The sequence below is a fragment of the Phaenicophaeus curvirostris genome, chromosome 6, assembly GCF_032191515.1.
Source record: "Phaenicophaeus curvirostris isolate KB17595 chromosome 6, BPBGC_Pcur_1.0, whole genome shotgun sequence".
In the NCBI taxonomy this organism is placed as follows: domain Eukaryota; kingdom Metazoa; phylum Chordata; class Aves; order Cuculiformes; family Cuculidae; genus Phaenicophaeus; species Phaenicophaeus curvirostris.
Window position 1 is genome coordinate 25,189,516 of NC_091397.1, and position 20,253 is coordinate 25,209,768.

A 20,253-nucleotide genomic window follows, 5' to 3' on the forward strand; every position below is an offset into this window, starting at 1 on the left:
CCTGCGTGTTCACCTGCTGTCAAAAGACACGAACCTATTGAAATATTGCTACATTGCTAATTTTCTACTTGGCCCTACTGCTTGGAAAACGCCTGCAGGTCGCCTGGTGCCACCCAAAACTCCCATCACCACCTCATGTACTAAGCGTACGTGTCCAGATCAGGAGAGCAAAAGGGCTGTAAGCAGAGGTCGCTCTTCCTTCAGGAAAAAAAAAAAAAAGAGGATTGAAGAGAAGTTGCAACATAGTCGTTAATGTATTTGGAACAGAAACATTTCACTGTCCAAGTAGAGTTGTTGTGTGGGGAGGTTCCCTGAGCGGCCACACCACTTCTGAAGCACAACAGCAGCATCTGAAGCATGCACAGCTAACCAGAACTAAGAGTTACAGTTGAACAACTAAAATGAACTTCTGGCCTACATATTTGGAAGACTGGGGCTCTCATTTATGTTTTTATTTCTTTCTGTTGCAGGCAGTCGTGTAAAAGTCAAGGTATCACACTGGACAGAGCATTTGTGCTATGGTTCATTACAAGTTCTTTTACCAAAACTGCAACACCACAAATTAAAAAGAAAACAACCCCACCAAAACCAAACATGAACCCCAAACACAACCCCTTCTGTTCACTGCATCTTGTCTTTACAGTGTCTAGACTCAGTCACATCAACCACAACAGTATAAAATACTGATCAAAATATTCTTACTATGGTTTAGAGGGACATTGCTGCAACTCTGTGGTTGTATATTCCGAAAAACCTAACTTGAAAAGACAATTTCTCTGTAGAATAGCAACACAAAATCATCTTTTTCTCCCAGTTCTTAGCGATGGTTTGCAACCTAACAATCACGGTCTTTAAGGTCTCAAAATTCATGGCAATACAAAATCTGAAACACCTGTATGCAACAAAGGTAAGTTCTAAGTTAGCACCTGGGGTGAATCAAGAGTACAATCTATAGCTGACCACTTGGGATGGACAGGCAGGCTTTAAAGGCTAACACGAGGCCCAAGAACGGGCACTTCAATGGAAGATAGGAGAATTCAATGTAAAATCAAAATTAAATGGTTGCTTGTGTTTTCTTGTGTGCACATTTAATTCATAAAAGCTCTTTTTCAATTTCTAGAGCAACTAACTGAAGCTAAAACAGCTTTATGATCTAGGTCAACATTCTGTAGCCCTCAAGTACAAAAATATAAATACAAACTGTTTAAACAGTATCTTTAATGAGATTCTGGCAGTAGTTTTTTTTTATCTAACAACATCACGTAACAGGTCTGCCAATGAACTTGCTTAAGAGTAAAATCAGCTTCAATATGAAGCTGTTAAGGTATCAAAACCCTGCTTTTTACATGCTAAATATCTTTAAGTGTGCACTTGAACACAGCAATGAACTTAACTACAACTCAATACATACAGGAAACTCTACATGTGGAACATAATTCATAGAACTGGTTACAACAAACGATTACCTGCATTTCATTAATTAAAATGGTACAAATCATGCAAACCAATCCTAAAGATAATGCAAAAAAAGCTACCAGTGTTTGCAAGAACTGTTCAAATAAACCAAAATTACATTAAATGAAATAAGCACATTTACTAGCAGTTCTATCGCTATTTCAAAGAAGCAGAGGTAAAATCTTCAGGTTTTGAATGTCAGTTATACTGCAAAATGTCATTGCTCTTGCTTAATGCAGAAGCACATGCTTAGAAGCCCAGAACTGCTTATTCAGAAAAAGTCTGCTGACAATAGTTCCAACTTCCCTAGAATCGGAGATGCTGCATGGATTAAAAATAGCAGAGACTGCAAGAATCAAAGGCAAAGGCACCCTATTCAGTTAGCCAAAACAGTAGCATTCCCTTTCTCATAAGCATGAAGACAATAATGGGGCAAATGATAAATATTTCTACAAAGGCAACATTTTAAGTGTTATCATTAATTACCTATTTTGCATATGCCATTAGCAGACACCAGCTCGTAGTAGTTTATGTATAATATTAACCTGCCCAACGGACTTGGGATTTTATTTGTCCTGATTTACAAATAAAGCCTATGACTAATGCTTTAAAAGACTACTTTTACTATCTAAAAGTTTAAGTCTTATTTTCCAATATTTTACACCTCAGCCCAGACTACCATCTCTTATTGTTTCAAACATCTAACAATTGCTTACTGGAATTTTATTAAAGTTGTACCCCATGTATTAAGCAGCAGGCAATAACAATGGCCTTTCCCAGCACAGCTGCATCTGGCTGGCTACTGAAAGATTAGGAATATTTCTAAATCACAGGAAAATTCATGCAGTTTGGTAAAGTTTGCTGTCATTTCACAGTTTAAGTTTCCTTTAGTCATTGCACTTCTGTTGATAATCTTGAGTTTTTTAAATATTACTCCGAATCCGAATTTGAACCGGTAACCTTCTTTTTCTTCTTTTTACCATGTTTCTTGTGCTTCTTTCTCTTCTTTGTTTTATCCTAAAAAAAATACAATTAAATGGAAGTTATAACACAATAAAATTGCCATATATTAAATTCTGCTAATGCAAAATGAGGGCATGGAAAGGATATCTTTACAAAGACATTTCGAAAGAGATTTCTGTAAAAGCCAATTGGGAAATCAAAAGAAGAAAATTCATACTTACGAAGTAATTGCACTATTATGAGTGGTCTTCAATTTATATCCATGATGGCCTGGCTATTTCATACCTGTCATCACTGTCACTAATATACTTCCTAATTTTTTAAATAATCTTCAGTGCTTTATATATTTCTAAGAAAGTAATTGGGAAGTGCTTTGAGAAGCAGCAACATCTTATATATGTGCAAATAACTAGAATATTTACATATTTTAAAATAAGTGCTTATATTTACTGTGCACAATTAAGTAGTTCAACTACACTTGGCCAGACTCTCCAGCATTTGCATCTCACTTAAAATAAAACAATTATGACCTCAATTGTAAACGTGAATACATTCAATTAACCCTACTGGATTCAGTCCTGAAGTTATTATCCTGATCACTGTAATACAGAAGCTGAGAGATACAATCTTGTCTTCTTGCAATAGGTGTGAATTTGAATAGGTGTGACATTACGTAAACAAACGTATCTTGGCACAAAAGCTTTGCTTTACACATTTTACTTAACACAATTCTTCTACAAAAAGCCCCACGATCAATCACTGGAAATTTTATGGCAAACAGCTTAGATGATTATAAAAAAACCCAAGCAAGTTCCATGGAAGGTGCGTAATAAGCATCACTAATACTCGTATGTGTGTATTTTTGATGACTAATGTAAGCCTTCTCTTCGCCTCAAGTTCTCTAGACAATCTAGATGTCTGATTTGGTACACTGCTGCTGACAGGGGAGATGGGAGGAGGTACAGACACCTCGAGAGGGTATTCCAGATCTCAGAATCACTACACTCCTAACTGAGGAGCCTTATGGTACATGAGATGAATCTGAATTCTACATGAATCACTGCTGAACCTTCCTCTCACTTTTATCAAAAGAAACTACTCGATGAAATTGAGAAAAGTAACAGGCTGCTGACAGCTTTTTCAATGCTAGTGGGAAGAAGTGCATTGGTACAGATGTTGCAGCGATTATGCCCCAAGGCCCTTTTTAATGGCCTGGTAAAGAGGGCTTACCAAGGAAGAATTATACACAACAATAACAAAGGAACAGCACTGATGTCTATGCAACAAACTGCTACCCTACCCAATGCTATATAGGTACTAGTAGCTCAATACAAAGTAAAATATACACTACAATAAGTGTTTAACTTACATAAATCTGAAATCATATGTATCTATGCAGCGATAAATATCTACAGTGACAGATTTTCCCTTTAATTCAACTGAAAAAGTGACTTCAGCAGGTAAATAGAGCAACCATTACATTAGATTCACGTGGCAGCAGACTTTTGCTATAAACTATCTGTATTACTGAAAAATGTGAAACTGGAATCTAACCAAGTAGAGAGCATTTATATCCTAAATCAACAGTGTAAATAAGGAGGATACTTGCTGTTTTCTCTTTCTCCTCGTTGTTTTTCTTCTTTTTTGCTTGCACCTAAAAAAAATTAAGTCAAATTTAATGGGAGAGCAGCTTTAGAAATGCTGTTATAAATAAAACTTTGAGCTTTTATTGTATATAAGTGAAAGATGGCCTAATAGTGGTAGAACGCACTGAATGAAGAAGCACTGGTTATCTGTGTTATATTCTAGAATATGCCCTATCCCATAAACATCTGATTTGGGAATACACTTTCCTTTTAATACAAAGCAGAACAAGAAACAGCAGAGATAAAAAGGTAAAAATTACTAAGATGATAAACGGGTAAAAATTTGTAATGAAAAAATGCAACACATTGGAACCTTCCCAAATTTTGTAATCCTACAATAATACAAATCTCCAAAGTAGATATACACAAGGATGATACTAAGATTATGTCCAAGCTTTTTTTAATTTACTGGAAAGGGGTATAAAAATTTTAGCCATCTTGAAATCTGCCTATCTAGTCACAAATGTCAGAGAGATCTTGTGAAGGGCACCACACCAATCACTTTGCCTCATTTATCTGAGCTCTAAAATATCCATAAGTTGAAAATTTTCATGAAAATGAATTCAAAATTAGTTGTAGGTCAGAGGAGGTAATAGGTAAACAATTCTTACTAGAAGTTTTCTTTTAAGAGAAAAACACAAAGAACTTTGTGCTGCACCCTTTAAATTCAGCTGCACAGAGCGGACTAAATCTAAGCCAGTTTGTTCATTCACTCATGCAAATCACAGAACCATAGAATGCCAGGTTGGAAGGGAACTCAAGTATCATCTCGTCCAATCTTTTAGGTGGTAAATAGCTTAAATGAGATGGCTAGCACCCTGTCAAGCTGAACCTTAATGGTGTCTAGTGTAGAGGAATCTACCACTTCCCTGGGGAGATTATTCCAATGTTTAACTGTTCTCATGACGAAAAGTTTTCTTCCGTGACTCCTTGTAAAAAGGGAATCTCCATTGTGTTGGTAAGAAACCCTTTATCTACTGGTACATGACAATAAGGTCTCCCCGAAGCCTTCTCCTCTCAAGGCTGAACAAATCCAGTTCTCCCAGCCATACTTTGCATGGTAGGTTTCCTAGTCCTTTGATCATCTTAGTGGCCCTCCTCTGGGCCCTGCTAAAAGCACTTTAACATCTGAAGTTGAGATTTCACGCTGACCTCCTCTGTCTGATCTGATTCTGATACGGATTCTGATGATAAAGGTCCATCAACACGATCAGCCTTCTTCCTTTTCCTGCGGTGATTTTTGCCTTCCTACACAAAGTAATAAATTTATGAGTAAAGTCAGGGTTTTCAAATATTATAAAACTTGTGTTTAAAACTTAGATTGAAATATTATTGCTAGGTTGTGAAATATTATTAAATATTGTTGACATCAAACTAATTACTCATCATCAACAAATTACCCTACCAACTGTTAAAAAGCTATTAGTGGAAACAATCTTTTTCTCTATATTCCTTTCTCTTGTTACTAAGATACAGCAGCCTTTGAAAAGTGAGGAATAATACCACAATATACTCTCTTATTTTAAATAACAACACATGAAGGAGTAAGCATTTGAAAATAAAATGTCTCACCGCTTTTAAACACTACTGAGTAAACGAAAAGGTCTCAGTATATGCATACAAACACTGCAGCTTCAGACTCTGCTTTTGTTAATGAAATTAAAAGGAAAAAACCTCCCTCTATATATGTTTTCAAATAGGACAAGCTGTCCCTGCTAGCTGCACTTCAACAGCTCAGTGTATTAAATGACAGCCTCTTTTTACTTTTCAAAACTTCAATGGTGCCTGAGATGGCTCCGATGAGCTACTTTTCCATCCCCACCTCCTTTGTTCTGCACCAGCCAGAGTGTTCCTAAAACTGAATCCACTGTCATCTTCCATTCAATTTCTAAGGCCAGAAACTGAAAAAAATCCTTGCTAATCATCTTTTTACAAGGTAGGATCATACATGTCAGCTACGTGATTTAGTCTGTTATAGGTACATCAATCCTTTCCCAAAAGTACTTAGGAAAAGTACACGTGATGTTGCCCATTTGAGAGATGTGAGATATTCAGGTAGGGGAAGGCCTCTAAGTCCCGAACACCCTTTGCTTTCAGAAGATATCTGTAGGAGGCAGCATTACAATAAGGGGCTATCATAAACACCTGGTCTTCGAAGAGAAGCTATTCAAAGTTAAAAGGAGTAGGTGGGAAATAGAAACCATGAAGCTGAAGCAGGAGAAATCAACACATTTGCCTTATGCAATGGAGAACTTGAATGTCCAAGTCAATACTGCCAACTGGAGTAGCAGAGGCCAATGTGATAAGAAGGGTAACTGTAGAGAAGAACTAGGGTGGGGACGCTGAAAGTATTAGTTTACATATAAGAGTAGAAATAACTAAAATTAAAGTCAACAAGATTTGCATTGAACATAATGTAAAGTCCTCAGAGGTATGTACAAAATGCTAAGTTGATGAGAACGAGGGAGTGTTTTCATGCTCAAAGAAAAGACAGAATAAGGTAATTTTTTTCTTAAGCTAATAAATTTTTTTCTGCAAATTTTCAAGTCAGCTTAAGTACAGTACCTATGACTACATTTAGATGAATATATCCTCTGCTTGATGTTCCTTAATTTAGAGCAACAAGCCTGTATATTGCCAGGCATGCCACTGAAATACCATCACACATATTTTTAGCTCAATGTGACAGCTCATGATAAAACCCAAAATACTAGAATGCAGCTGATTAGATACTTTTTTTGCATTTACCTTTGAAACAAGAACAAATCCAACAGTTTTCACTAGCAACAATTACTAAAGCAAGAGCTGAGCCCAACCAAACATCTACCTCAAACTGGGGGCATGGAACACCTCTGACTGCATAGTTTTGAACAGAGAATTTCCATAGGTATAAATTGAGGCAGAGAGCTCCGGAGAGCTCCATTATGTACGTAAAACACAGTTCTGATGTATTTCAAAGAGTAAAAATACCTTCTCTTTTTCATAATCTTCCTTCGACCTTTTCTTTTTTGTGCTGTCCTAAATAGAAAGAAAAAACATGACAAAATTATTTCAGGAAGAATGTAGAAATCCCAAAAGCAGTTTGACGCATTGTCTTTTTCTGTCTATTGAAGGATGTTCTTCAAAGCTGTTCCTTCGGCCTTGCAGTTAACGGGAAAAATATGAAAAAGCCATAATCCTGATGGAGCTGCTGATTTCCTGAATCAGCAGTTTGAAAAGCTCTATATGGAATCACGTAACAGAGTACTCGCGGTACACGCAGAGAGCCTCTGGAAAGGTTACCAGCTATCACTGCTGTCACCACACGTTAACATATGCCCAACATGTAACAGATTTGGAACTTCTATTCTCTGTCCATGCCTATCTCCATTGATCAGACAGGGGTTAAGCAGGTATTTCTGTGGAGTTTCCTGCCTTCCAATTTCAGCAGTAAGGGTACCTGTGTATCCCTTCACACAGCAAAAGTTCTCAAACTCCCACTAGAACAAACTCACAGGTGTGCGCCAGAGATTTCCCACAATTTATACCACACTGAACTAGATATTCCAGTGAAAGCCTGTGATAAAGTCTACACACAGAATCTTAACAACTCTCTGTATTATTAATATTTAGGCAAGGGTTACAGTTACTATTCACTATGACGCAGAAAAATGCTAATGCAAGAGAATGAATGGCCTCATAGATCTCCATTTTTTTGTTCATTTGGTAACCTGTGCATCTACATTGCTTTCCTTTTAGAAAAGTTAAAACACACCCTCAATTTAGTATGCATTTGGGAAAGGCTCAGTTCTCCAACAGGACACTGCTCGGTCCACACGGATTTAGAAAGGCAGTATTCTGGACAGTGATATCCTGTATTTTCACAGATGGTGTTCAATTAGAATAGTCACAATAATTCCACAGAATATTTTAATTTTTTTAAGTGTTTATGTAGCAGTAGAACTAAATATTTGAACACCACAGAAGCTGCATATGTCTGAATTCAGAAAAACAGCTGGAATAAGTCATGTTCATATTCCAATGATCAAATTATTTCTGCCAGACATTGTGACCAGTGGAGGTAGATTCCTGATTGGATTGGGAAGATGCAAGCACTGCTGAGCTACACTAAGAATTCATGATTTTAAATGGAAGATAAAAAAAACCAAACAAACCCCAACAAACTGATATGAGAAAAAACAGAAACGTTTATGTCTTTATTACACAGCTTAAGAAAACTTGCCAAGGGAAACACAACTACATGTTTACCTTGCTGTCTGACTCAGATTCAGAAGTTGAGCCTGCTGAAGATTTCCGTGAGGAGCGATACTTCTTCTTCCTTTTCTTCTTCCCTGGCTTTTTATCCTATCCACAAATATTGTAGGAACAAAAGAAAAAGAAAACCCTGCTTTAGTCTCACTAGAATTAAAGACTCACATTAACTGTAAAGAGCAGGACACCAAATTCCTACATGTTATCATGTTCTCTTGAGGAATAAAGTACACTACAATTCATTCTTTCAGCAGAGGACCTTCATAACACTTCTGCATTGAGAAAAATGTAAACTGGTGAAAAATCCAGGTTCTCTAGATTCTCTTTATTATTTAGGTGCCTGCCGTAGAAGCTGATTATCTGTAACAAAGATTTTTTGCTAAAAAGTAAAAATGGTGTGTTTGCAATTTTATTGTTAAATGGGGGATTTTATTGGAAGAGTGCACAATTCAATGTTAAAACAGAAATTGATCCAGTTTCCAAGCCAGCCACCCAAAATTTGTAGGGTTCATAAAGAAATCCTTGAATGGATAAATATCTAAAATTCACAACTTTAATATATGTGCCATCACATCATGCAAACCAAGCCCTCAAACAATATTCTAAAATATTTTACCAAAAACTTTGTTAAATAGGCCTCATGAACAAAACCAAGTTAGATTCTAATAATTTAGTTCTTACCTCATCTTCTGAATCAGATGAACTGCTGGAAGAATCAGAGCTTGATGAAGAAGAGGAAGATGAAGACAACTTGACCAAACACAACAAAAAGTGAAGCTTGTGAGATGCAGCATTTTTTCTGGCAAGTAGTCAAAAGTCCTTCCAAACACTCCCTTTAAAATCCCTTCATTTGGAAAGTATTAATCAATAGAATTTTAATTCCAAGAAACTGGCCTTACATAGAGTTTCTTAAATAAAACTGTAAAATGTATCTTCTAACATTTTTTGTTTAATAATATCTATTTTAATGCTCTTTCCCTCCCTTCACACAGATGTAAAATTCTCCTCCTACAGAATGTACACCACCCCTCTCAAATAAAAATCAGTTAGTTTAACAACTAAATTCAAAATTGCAGCTATACTCTTTGTTTCCAAGAGAACTTAAATCGAGCAATCCCAAAGCAAAAACCTCAGAAAACTGAAAATTTTGCTCACCCTATTAGATTTCTTCTTTTCCTTTTTCTTTTTCTTAAAAATAGAATAAAACATATGTTACTTTGGCATCACATTCTTTTGTTGTGCATTTGAGTTTATGTACTTTGATGCTGGCTTTTAAAATGTATTTATGACATCCTGTACTGGCAGCATCAATGATAAATCCAATTCCAAACAGACTGTATGAAATTGAAAATAACTTACCTCCTTCTTTTTGGAGGAACTCTCATTTCCACCCATTAACTTCTCTCTGTGTTTTTCTAGTTCCTTCCTCCAATTCTGAAAACAAAACCGAATGAAAACAGTGAGGAGAGTGTCATTTCCCAACAGCTGCTTTTAAGAGACCTTTTTTGAAATCCTATCCTCTACCTGACATTAGAGTTGTCACAAAATCCACAGAAAATAGACAGCATACCATATTAATCAAAGCTATAATGCATTTGATTTTACAGAAGATTAATATTGATTAAAAAAATTATGTTAGTTCACACCTTAATGTTCAAGTTATTTGGATTTAAGAGATTGTCATTTATCTTGAAAGTCATCAATTATGGTATTTTTGCTTTTGTATCACAGTGTTTTTGCTACAGCTCTTTAGAAAGTCCGGGTACCCTATCTGAAAAATTGCTATTTTGCCTTAGTTTTAAAATCATGTGAAACAATATTTCAATACAAATTCTCCTGGCCCTTCCTGAATGTTTGGGTGTCTCTTGTTGACACTGACAAGGCCCACAACATTAGATTAAATTATGAGACACGTACTAATAGAAACACTCTTTATTTTTGTTAGGCCAAGCACACCGCATGGATAAAATTCTCCTCTTGTTCTTCTTTTTCACTCCCACGCAAGGTCTCTAGGTCTACCTAAAATCCTCCCTTCAAGAGGTCTGAAAGATCCAACTTGCCCCCATTAGACAGAAAGGCTGCTAGCTTCAGTCTGCACTACTCCTGCTTCCTATGTCAGACAAGTAAGATTATACCTGTGCAATGTGGTATGATACACAGATGCCCAAGTCAGCACCTTGTGAATTAGCCAAACAGTGCTGTTGAGAGACAGCCGGGGTACAGTGCTGTGTGTGAACTGCTTCCACGGTCCAAGGTAACACCTAGGCAATATTGCAGCTGGGTGTGTACTTTGATACACCAGCTACCCAGAGCTACCTGAGGGGTTTCTAACACCCTGTGCTTTATTAGGCAGGTGTTCTCTTCAAATTGTCTTAAGACTGTGCTTGCGTTATGCTTTAAACAAAAAAGCACAATCTGTCAGTAAAATAGGAGAGATAGGACAGCATTCAGAGAGCTGTTATCTTTTCAGTTGTTCAGAGATTTATTCTTAGGAGCTTTAGGAAGAACTCATGGCCATTTCATGATTCCCTGCATTCCCTCCTATCCTTCTTCCATACTGAAAGGTTGTTCTCTTCTTTTACAGTGAAGTAAAGATAAAAGCAGGAAAGGAATTTGATAAAATACTAAACCAACCTGACTATCCTAGAACTCACAGAGCACACAACCAATCCTCTCAGAAGGTCAACCTGCGACCATCAAAGTATTGATATAATGACTTAGGCGAAAAGGTGTAGCAAGACCACTATGGGTACTATGCCCTCCCAGTACCAGAGAAGGAGCATAGTCTACCTTGAACAGAAACGCACGTGCGATGATTAATACTACTGCTTGAAGCTTATCTCAAGATACCAGAACCCAAGAAGGAACAGTTAAATTCACCGTATACTAATTTCTTCCTACATATACACCAGGAGTTACATGTAAAAACTTCTTATGCCATGCTGATTTCCAGCAGGTACTGGATGCAAGCATCAGAACAGCCACGTTCATAGTGGGGAATCAGCATGGAATGTAATCAGCTTAGGGCGAGACAGAAAGAAGCGTTTTATAGTCCTATCTGTATACTTTCTCCCATATTAATATTAGGTGTACATCTCTTGCCAAAGGCATCTGTTGCCAGTAATACACCTCTTTCCAATATATTTGGATTGCATGACCTTAAACAAGTAAAGATTAGCACAACGAATTTTGGTTTATCACAGTGGAAAATGCATGAGTTTAATTTATTAATATAAACATATGCATTTGTGTAACTATATTCACAGTTATGAAAAGTTCAAGTTTTATTCAGCAGTTATTTTCAAAACATTTTCTATACTGTTTCTCTGAACTGAGAGTAGCTCTTCATTGGTTAAGCGGTAGCCTTAGCTTCCTATACAAATAAAACAAAACATTTACTCATTAAGAACTTCAGTAAAATGAAATATCATGGGTACTCAGAGCTGGTAAAGATAAGGGAGGAAAAGCAGCGTATAAGGTAAGAAGAATCAAGTACTAACATACTAATAACATCACCAACCTCATTCATCTTTTCTTCAAACTCAGCCAAAGCCCTGGATCCTTTTTTTTTCTTTTCTAGTTGCTCTTTCACTTCTTCCCTGCATAAAAAGGAAGACAGATAACAAATTTTCACAACTGAAAAAAAGCTTCTTCAGTGTCTGACTTCTTGTAGGTTTTTTTTTGAAGCTTAGCTTTGGCTGAACTTCCAACAGAAAGAAGAATGAAAGCACCTTAGTTGCTATGCATATGGGAACCTAACCCTAATAACTTAAGTACAGTAGGTAAATCTCTGAAAGATCTAAAGCTAACTTTGAAATTAGGTAAATGGTTCTCTAATGTCCTACAAGAGGAGGGAAAATGGACTGAATGTCAAGTAAGTTGTTGGTAAGATCTCAAAGTGATGATTTTTTTGAGTAGGGTAAACTGTGTTCCAAGAATATGTCAGCAAAATATTTTTCTAGAGATTATTTCTAAAAAAAATTAAATATATCTGCAGGCTTTAGGTATTAGGATAAAATGACAAATGAGAAATCTGCATTTCAAAAAGAAATACAGGGTTTTTTTTTAAAAAGGGAGACTAAATACATATTTAGAAAAGAACAACTTGGCCATAGACAAAGAATGCTTCAAAATGTATTACTGGGTATTCTGGGGAGGAGGTAGGTACCAGGGAACAAATCTTTTCTTCAAAAGGCTAGGAGGGCAGACAAGGATTGGCACTTACCACGTTGGTCTTGGCCTGTTCAAGTAGTCTTGTATTGTTGGTCCTGAATTTGGGGCAGGACCTCGTGCTCTGGCCATAGCTATGGGATTCATATAAGCCTTGGATATGAAACAACGAGAAGAAATATAAAATTCATCAGCTGTACCGTGATAACAAAAATCTATCCTTTTTGTTCTTCACAGAAACTTCTTCTCACTCACTGAAAAATAATCCTAACTTGTTTCTAAAAATATAACATATTTAACTAACCCAAGTTGATTTGGTCTGGCAGAAAGACTCAGCAAACGCTTTCAATTTGAGTTATACTAGGTCAGAAAGAACTTATTCACAAAGAGACTACGTTCCTTAGAATAACTCCTCTCCCTGAGCAATGATTTTGCAACCTGAGTGCAGTACCATGATTGCTGAAATATTCTTCCTTGGGATATGGGAAATGGAATTAAATTTCAGCCCTTACTCTCTGGGACAACAGATCTGATGCCATTAAAGTTCAGCTCAAAACTGATGACAAGAGTCAACAAATTCTGCAAAAAGTTTCTTGCTGTAACACCAAAGCAAGCAAGCAGTGCGGCTCTGCTGCAGTCCTAAGGTTACTTTGAGGGGAAAAAAAAAAGTAAAAAAGCTACGTTATGAGCTATTCCATCTTTCAAAGCCATGCATCCTCTTCATATTCACTATAAAAATGTAATAGGTTATAAAAATATTACTTTAAAACTTGGAATCCATAATCCACCTAAGCAACTAACAGAGAAAGTCTAATCTAGCAAACAAACCTTCAGATTTTTCTAATGGCAATAATAATTGGCTCACAGGAAAGGGAGGTACGTATACCCCCTTATCTCATGAGCTTTTATCACTACATCGACTCAACACTTCACAGTTTGCTCTTCCAAAACAGAACATGCACTGTTCTTACTGTCCTAGTTTGGAGACAAGGGAGAAAATCAGAGCCAAAACAATGACTAGCTTTGGTTGCCCAATCTATTTTTTTTCATTTAGGAGTACAACATTGTGTAGATTCAAAATAAAGATTCAACCCTATGTGTTGCTCTTACATGTGTGTCCAACACTGCTTTTCATGAGGCCATAGAGTGAGCATTCAGACACCACCAAGCACAGTAAGGGACCAGTTGTTGTGAAAGCTGTCAGAAGCACTTGCTGCTGCCTCCCACCCTGGCCTCCCACCCTGCCACTGCAGAAGGAGTGGCCACAGCAATGCTGCGTTTCTGGGCTGGATTGCGAGCAGGCTACTGGCCTTCAGCTCTTAGGGCTACATGTAGTACTGGAAGAAGGAGCCTGGGCTCTGCCTGGGAGGAGGCAGCAGGACAGAGGGAATCATGCCCCACAGTGAGTTTGACTTATAGTCCACCAGCTGGGGCACACAAGCAATCTAAGAACTCTTTGAAATGGACCATTGTTTGACTGAACTTGACTTTGCAACTCTAAGGGTGACATTCACTGCTGTTTCTTGGGGCCTTGTTTTGCTGCTTTAATTCACACAAAAAGGTTAACTCACACAGGAAAGTAAACAGTGAGGTATATGCCAATTTAAACTAGCTTAGTCTTGGCTTAGCACCTTCCTTGGTAGCCAGGTATGCACTCAAGTAGTTACATATCTGTAAGTGTTATATTTGCCTTATAAACTTGAGCATTTTCTTGTATTACAAATGAATAAAAATTCTGCATTTGAATTCAGCTTTGAGTGGAAAAGGAGATCCTTCAGCAACGCAGGAAAGCAGTATTTGAACAGTGTTTTCATTAAACAAAAGTAATTTCATTGTACTAGTTCCACTATGGAAGACAACATAAGCGTAATTCATGACTTTGCTTACTCCAGTGAACAAAGTGAGTCAACTCTTCTGGTTGATAAATTCAAGCATTTATTTCCAAAAGCTCTAGCTTCTTACATAATTATTATTCCTTTAAAAAAAACCCACAAAACCTCTTGCTGCTCTTCAATAAAAAATAGCTGCTTTCTTACCTGAGCTGACCTGAAATGAACCTCCTGACAAAACACTCTCTCCCTGCAGAGGAGCCTACAACTGACAAAAGATGTTTTTCTACTTCCCCAACTGAGCCCAGACAACCATTCGGTGGCTCCCTGGCAGCAAGCACATAATGACTGAATACGGCTCTATACCCCATAATTAGGAAATTTATGTCTTAGAAATGTTCTTATAATTTCAAATGGGTTTATTTACAAAGAATTATTTTGCCAATAAACATTTCTTAGAAGTATTTACACTGCTTTGCCAAACTGCCTGTCACCAGCCAGAGAGAGCACAGAAATGCATCCTCAATAAAGAAAGCGCTTGTCTGCACATTCATTTTCTTCTTTTGGCAGTATGTTCAAGTAGTTATTAAAAGGTATTTGTTGTAGAGCTTTCATGCTCATGAAAAGCATAAGGTACCTTCGGTCAGCCAGGGTTCTCTCGGCTACCAGTACAAACTACTACTGCCTTGCAAGAATCCTGCAGATGTGAAGAACAAATCCCCACGTCCAAATAGTTGAAATGATGGCGTATTTAAGAAAGGACATGGGAAAGACGTAACAGGCAGAAAGTTCTGTGATCACAGGAGAGAAGAAAGGGTCCTATAACTTGTCTGTACTAGCAAACATCATAGCATAATATACCTTATACAGAAATATAAATATTTGCTGGCATTGGTAGTTGCATCCCAACTGTTCTATTAAAAGAAAAATAGGAATAACTAGACAGACATCCAAATACACAAAAACCCCACATTACAAGAGGGCAATACATTTCAATCATAGGCTGGGTCTTGCAGCCTAACACTGTCAACTCTTTCTCAGCGCACATAATTATTTCGATCCCTCAACGCAGCTACCAAAGGCACGTCACTATCTGTTTGTTAACGTGTACATCCATAGAACCACAGACTGGTTTTGGTTGGAAAAGACCTTTAGGCCTCATCTAGGGGGATGACGGGGGGTTGGAACTAGATGATCTTTAAGTTCCTTTCCAACCCAAACTATTCTATGATTCTACAATCGTGGAGTCCAACCACCGATCCAGCACTAAGTCTGCCACTAGCCCATATCGCCAAGCACGACATCTGCTCGTCTTTTAAACACCTCCAGGGACGGTGACTCAACCACCTCCCTGAGTAGCCTGTTCCAGGGCCAGTCTTCATGCCTAGGACGTATCATTCCACCAAGGGAAGCAGAGACATCTCCCCGAACGGATCCCAACTCACAGCACTTACCAGAAAGACACAAAGAAGGAGGGGGGGGGAGGGGGATATGAAGGCAATACGCCTTGTTTTTAACCATAAAACTCAGTAATGGTAAATTTACAATGCCCAGACGACACAGGGACATCAGAGGAACGGCTGATAGGTACAAAAAAAGTTTAAGGACACGCAGGAGGAGGGCGGAGCGTGCGGCCGGCGCCGCCCGGGCTCTGCCGGTGCCCCCGCCTCCGCCCGCAGGCCGAGCCCCGCGCCGCCCGGGGGCCGCCTCAGCGCTCGCGCCAGCATCGCCGCAGCTCCCGCCGGGAACGCCTTCTCGTCGCGGGCGGAGCGGCGCCTTCCCGCGGCGGGTCCCCCCCCCGGCCCCGCTCCGCCTTTGCCGCGGCCCCGTCCCTCCAGCGCCCCGGAGGCGCCGCCCGCCCGCCCGCCGGGGCTCCCCGCGCCGCCCGCGCCGCTCACCACGCGGTTGTCCCGCTTCCCCATGGCGCCGCCGAGACCCGGCGGGACGCGGCCTCGCCCCGCGCCGCCCCGAGCAGCCGCGGCGATGGCGGAGCCGCGCGGCGCCCCCTGGCGGCCCCCGGCACGGCACGGGGGGGGCGCGGCCGCGCGGAGGGGGCGGTGCCAAGATGGCGCTGGGCGGAGGGGGCGGTGCGGAGGCGGGGGGGGGTGGTGTTAGTTCTCTTGGGGGTGAAGCCTGGAGGAGAGAAGTCACCGAGGAGACCTTAGAGCGACCTGAGGGGCTACAGGAAAGTTGGGGAGGGACTGTTTGCAAAGGCTTGTAGTGATAGGGCGAGGGGCAATGGGTATAAACGGGAGAGGGGAGGATTTAGATGAGACATAGGGAGGAATTTCTTCACCACGAGGGTGGTGAGGCCCTGGCCCAGGTTGCCCAGGGAAGCTGTGGCTGCCCCATCCCTGGAGGTGTTCAAGGCCAGGTTGGATGGGGCCTTGGGCAGCCTGGTGAGTGGGATGTCCCTACCCATGGCAGGGGTGTTGGAACTGGATGGGCTTTAAGGTCCCTTCCAACCCAAACTCTTTTATGATTCTGTGATCTGTAGCAGTCAGCTACAGCTGGGACTGCAGCCTTTCCTCTTCCCGTCAGCAGATGCACAGACTTGAGTATTATGGAGTACCAGCCTGTCCTGGCACAGAATTTGATGAAATGGGGCTGTATATGAAAAAAATAGGGGTGAAAAAAAAAACGTTCATATTCGTCACTCATCATTCATCTCCACTGCAAAATGAAGAACATTTTAATGCTTGAGTACCTGAAAGGGGCCTTCAAGAAAGCTTGGGAGGGATTTTTTACGAAGGCTTGTAGTGGTAGGACTAGGGGCAATGGTATAAACTGGAGAGCGGCAGATTTAATCTAGACATAAGGAAGAATTTCTTCACCATGAGAGTGGTGAGGCACTGGCATAGGTTGCCTAGGGAAGCTGTGGCTGCCCCATCCCTGGAGGTGTTCAGGGCCAGGTTGGATGGGCCTTGGGCAGCCTGGTCTAGTGGAAGGTGTCCCATGGCAGGGAGGTTGGAACTGGATGATCTTAAAGGTTCCTTTCAACCCAAACTCTTCTATGATTGACTAGATTGCATTAGGTTCACCCAGCTCTGGAAAGAAGCCTGTGAATCACCAGCATCTACTCACTCAGAACGTCCTTTCCTTACAATGTTACTGCTAAAAATTATTCCATGTTAGTTTTTAGCATTGTAAAAATCAAGAAAAGTGAGTAAATATTAATGTCAGTCATACAAAGCACATGCGAGTTGTTTCTGAAGTAGCATTGAAGTAGCATTGAAGTAGCATTCTGAAGTTCATCATATTTTAGCAATAGCTGGGAATATTGATGAGTCCACGGGAAACCTGTGATACCAAGTTATTGAGTAAAACCAAGAGCAGGCTGGAAGGAACTAGAAGAAAACTAATAATGTGGCTGCACCAAAATTGCAAGTAAAATTTGCTCAGTTGCAAGGTAGAGCATAAGGGAAGGGGTAACTAATTCCTTGGGAGATTGTTGGTATGTTCTAAGCCAAGGAGGGCTATTCTGGAAATGCGTCAGGCAGAAGCACTCACTGAACTGCCTGTGATGTTGGAGAAGTATGTTAAAGACAGAAGAAATAAACTGCATTAAAATATATAAAATTAAGAGTAGGAGTATTACTCAGTATGTTTTGATACTCCTTTTGTTAAGTATGGTGACGTCCTCCCCCTGAGCACGTTTTCAGATATCGGAGTACACCGCCTAATCCAAATTTAGATGAGTAACACCACTGCCCTGCCGCTGTGTAGGCTGTCCCCAGCGCTGCTGCAGCCTTTCGGTGGGACAAGGGTGGCTTCAGGTGTGGGAGCAGGACTGTCTGTCCATCCCTACCCTGACATGGACATAGGACAGCAGGTCTCTGTGGGCTTCGGCTCAGATGTAGCAGGGTAGGCAATACCTAAGCTGTGTCACTGAGCCATGGGGCTCTGGTGGCTTTGAGCTGGAAATACACAGACTTGCCATCGCAGGAAGCCAAGGGTGAGGGGTCCCTCCCTCCCTGTGCTGGCAGTGGGGAGGAGGGAGTCCTCTGCTGGACACGCCGGAGTGTCTAATCGGTCTCCCGTTAGCCTTTCTTTCCTGGCTGTGAAGGAGGCTTCCAAGACCAGCCAGACCATTCATCCAGCTAAATCAGATGCCTAAAAATGGATGAAAATACTTAGAGAAAGGACTTCTGTGTGACAGGAGACTGAAAGATGACCTTGTGTATTGAAGGGGAGGAAAAAAAAGCAACACAAACTGATGGGTGTAAAACGAGGAATGATAAAGATACTGTAACTTGCTTTCAGTGTCTCAGTAAATGGCAGGCATAGACAAAGACAACGCGTTTAAATCTTTAAAAATGAACGTTTGTTTCTACGGTGCTAATAAGCATGTGACATCTACTGTAATTAGATAATTTTGAGGCAAAGAGGATGAGAACATTTATGTGGAAAAGGAGAAGAGTAACATTTGTGCTTTTTTCTGCAATGTCCTTAGTATTTTGCTTGATGGACTTTTTAAAAATAGAATTGTCTTTTCCATAATTGGTTTTCGTGAACTTCATACCAGGGGTAAGTCACCTTCTCACAGATGAATGCTAGGAAGGAAATTACCTTATGAAGAACTTGTTCCATAATTGTCCATAGAGGGATATGGTTTAGTGTTTGGTAGGAACGGTTGGACTCGGTGATCCGGTGGGTCTCTTCCAACCTGGTTATTCTGTGATTCTGTGATTCTGTGATTTTCTTCTCTGATATCTTGCCCTAAGCACTATCAGATATCAGGCTTGGGATAATATCTAGATCTGTATGGTAGCTCTTATTTAATCTGTTTCCATGCTTTTTTCTCTTTTTCTCAAGGCATTATTGACGGCTAATATGGGTTACTGAATGTTCAGTCCACCCACAGGCCTGACTGCTGTTCATTTTGCATCTGCCCCTGGATGGATTGCTGTTTGTAATCTTATAATGTGCTTAAAGACTACTTTGGAATGTCACATAATGTAAAAGTAGCTGCTGATTTTATTAATGCTGTATCACATCTGCAGTGTAGATAACTATGTTTTGTTAAGGACTTTAATGGTTCCTTATAGTTTCTAGGAGCAGTACAAAGTTTTGGGTTTTAAGTTGTAAAAACCTTTGTGGCTTCAGGGTCTGGTAAGCTTTGCAGTCATTTCTTTCTAGAGCTTTCTTCCAGAAGCTGAAATCTGTTGGATACTTAACCTAATAGTTTTTTGATTCCTATGTTGGATGGCTTGTTAGGGGCCTTGTTAGTAGAAAACACTTGTATCCTGCTCTAAAGGGCACTTAATGATCTTTCCAAGAAACTGAAGCTTTATTTAAGTTCTTTTGATGAGGATTTTTAGATTGGTAAGGAGTAAAGACAGAAAATATGCATTTGAGTTTAGAGTTTGATGTTGTGTCATTTTATGTTTGACTCAAAACACGCACTTTTAGCATTTCAATATACTCAAGACAGGTTACCAGCCATATTTATGGCAAATCAAGAAAAAACAGTCAATGAATAAAGTGTGGTCAAAGTCTAAAAGGTGGAAGATGAAAGCAGCAGAATCCTTAGGAGTACACAACTACCACAAGTTAGTGCAGCAGTTGCATCAAGTAACATTTGGGGAAAATACTGCACTTCATGAATGACTGAGAGCCATTGCAGCTGAACTAAGGAACAATTCACCTAAACAAAACCAAAGAAGATTTCAGTAAAGACAAACTAGTCACGAACCATGTAGTGTTCATAGCCATTGCAACAACATTATGCTTTTGAAAGAAAAAATGATCACTGAAATGTTTTATTTTTTTACATTGAATTCATCCTAGGTAAGCAATAAAGTAGTTCAGAAACGAGGAATCAGGACAAATGAGGTTAGATTTTTATAACAAATGAGGTTAGGTTTTATATAAAGGTATATGGTAAGATGCTTGAAAGGGTGTGCATGTGCATGTGCTTATATTTCTGTGTCTGGTTG

At 39.6% G+C, this 20,253-nt stretch overlaps 1 protein-coding gene across 1 annotated transcript; it reads right to left on the bottom strand.

Annotated features, from left to right (window-relative positions):
• Positions 1–281: 281 nt before the first annotated feature.
• Positions 282–16,332, bottom strand: FAM133B (family with sequence similarity 133 member B). The gene is made up of 11 exons (XM_069859628.1): positions 16,213–16,332; positions 12,541–12,638; positions 11,836–11,914; positions 9,675–9,749; positions 9,471–9,503; positions 8,997–9,065; positions 8,313–8,408; positions 7,035–7,082; positions 5,217–5,312; positions 4,028–4,072; positions 282–2,472 (listed from the first exon to the last, which is right to left on the bottom strand). The coding sequence occupies exons 1-11, from the start codon at positions 16,234–16,236 to the stop codon at positions 2,386–2,388; spliced, it is 750 nt and encodes a 249-aa protein (XP_069715729.1). The 5' UTR covers positions 16,237–16,332; the 3' UTR covers positions 282–2,385.
• Between the last annotated feature and the right edge of the window lie 3,921 nt (positions 16,333–20,253).

Bases quoted from the DNA above. Each gene is read 5' to 3' on its own strand.
- FAM133B (XM_069859628.1), bottom strand. From the start codon at position 16,236: ATGGGGAAGCGGGACAACCGCGTG. The intron at 12,639-16,212 runs GTGAGCGGCGCG...TTCATATCCAAG, and splicing joins GGAAGCGGGACAACCGCGTG to GCTTATATGAATCCCATAGC. The intron at 9,750-11,835 runs GTTGGTGATGTT...TTTTGTTTTCAG, and splicing joins TTGAAGAAAAGATGAATGAG to AATTGGAGGAAGGAACTAGA.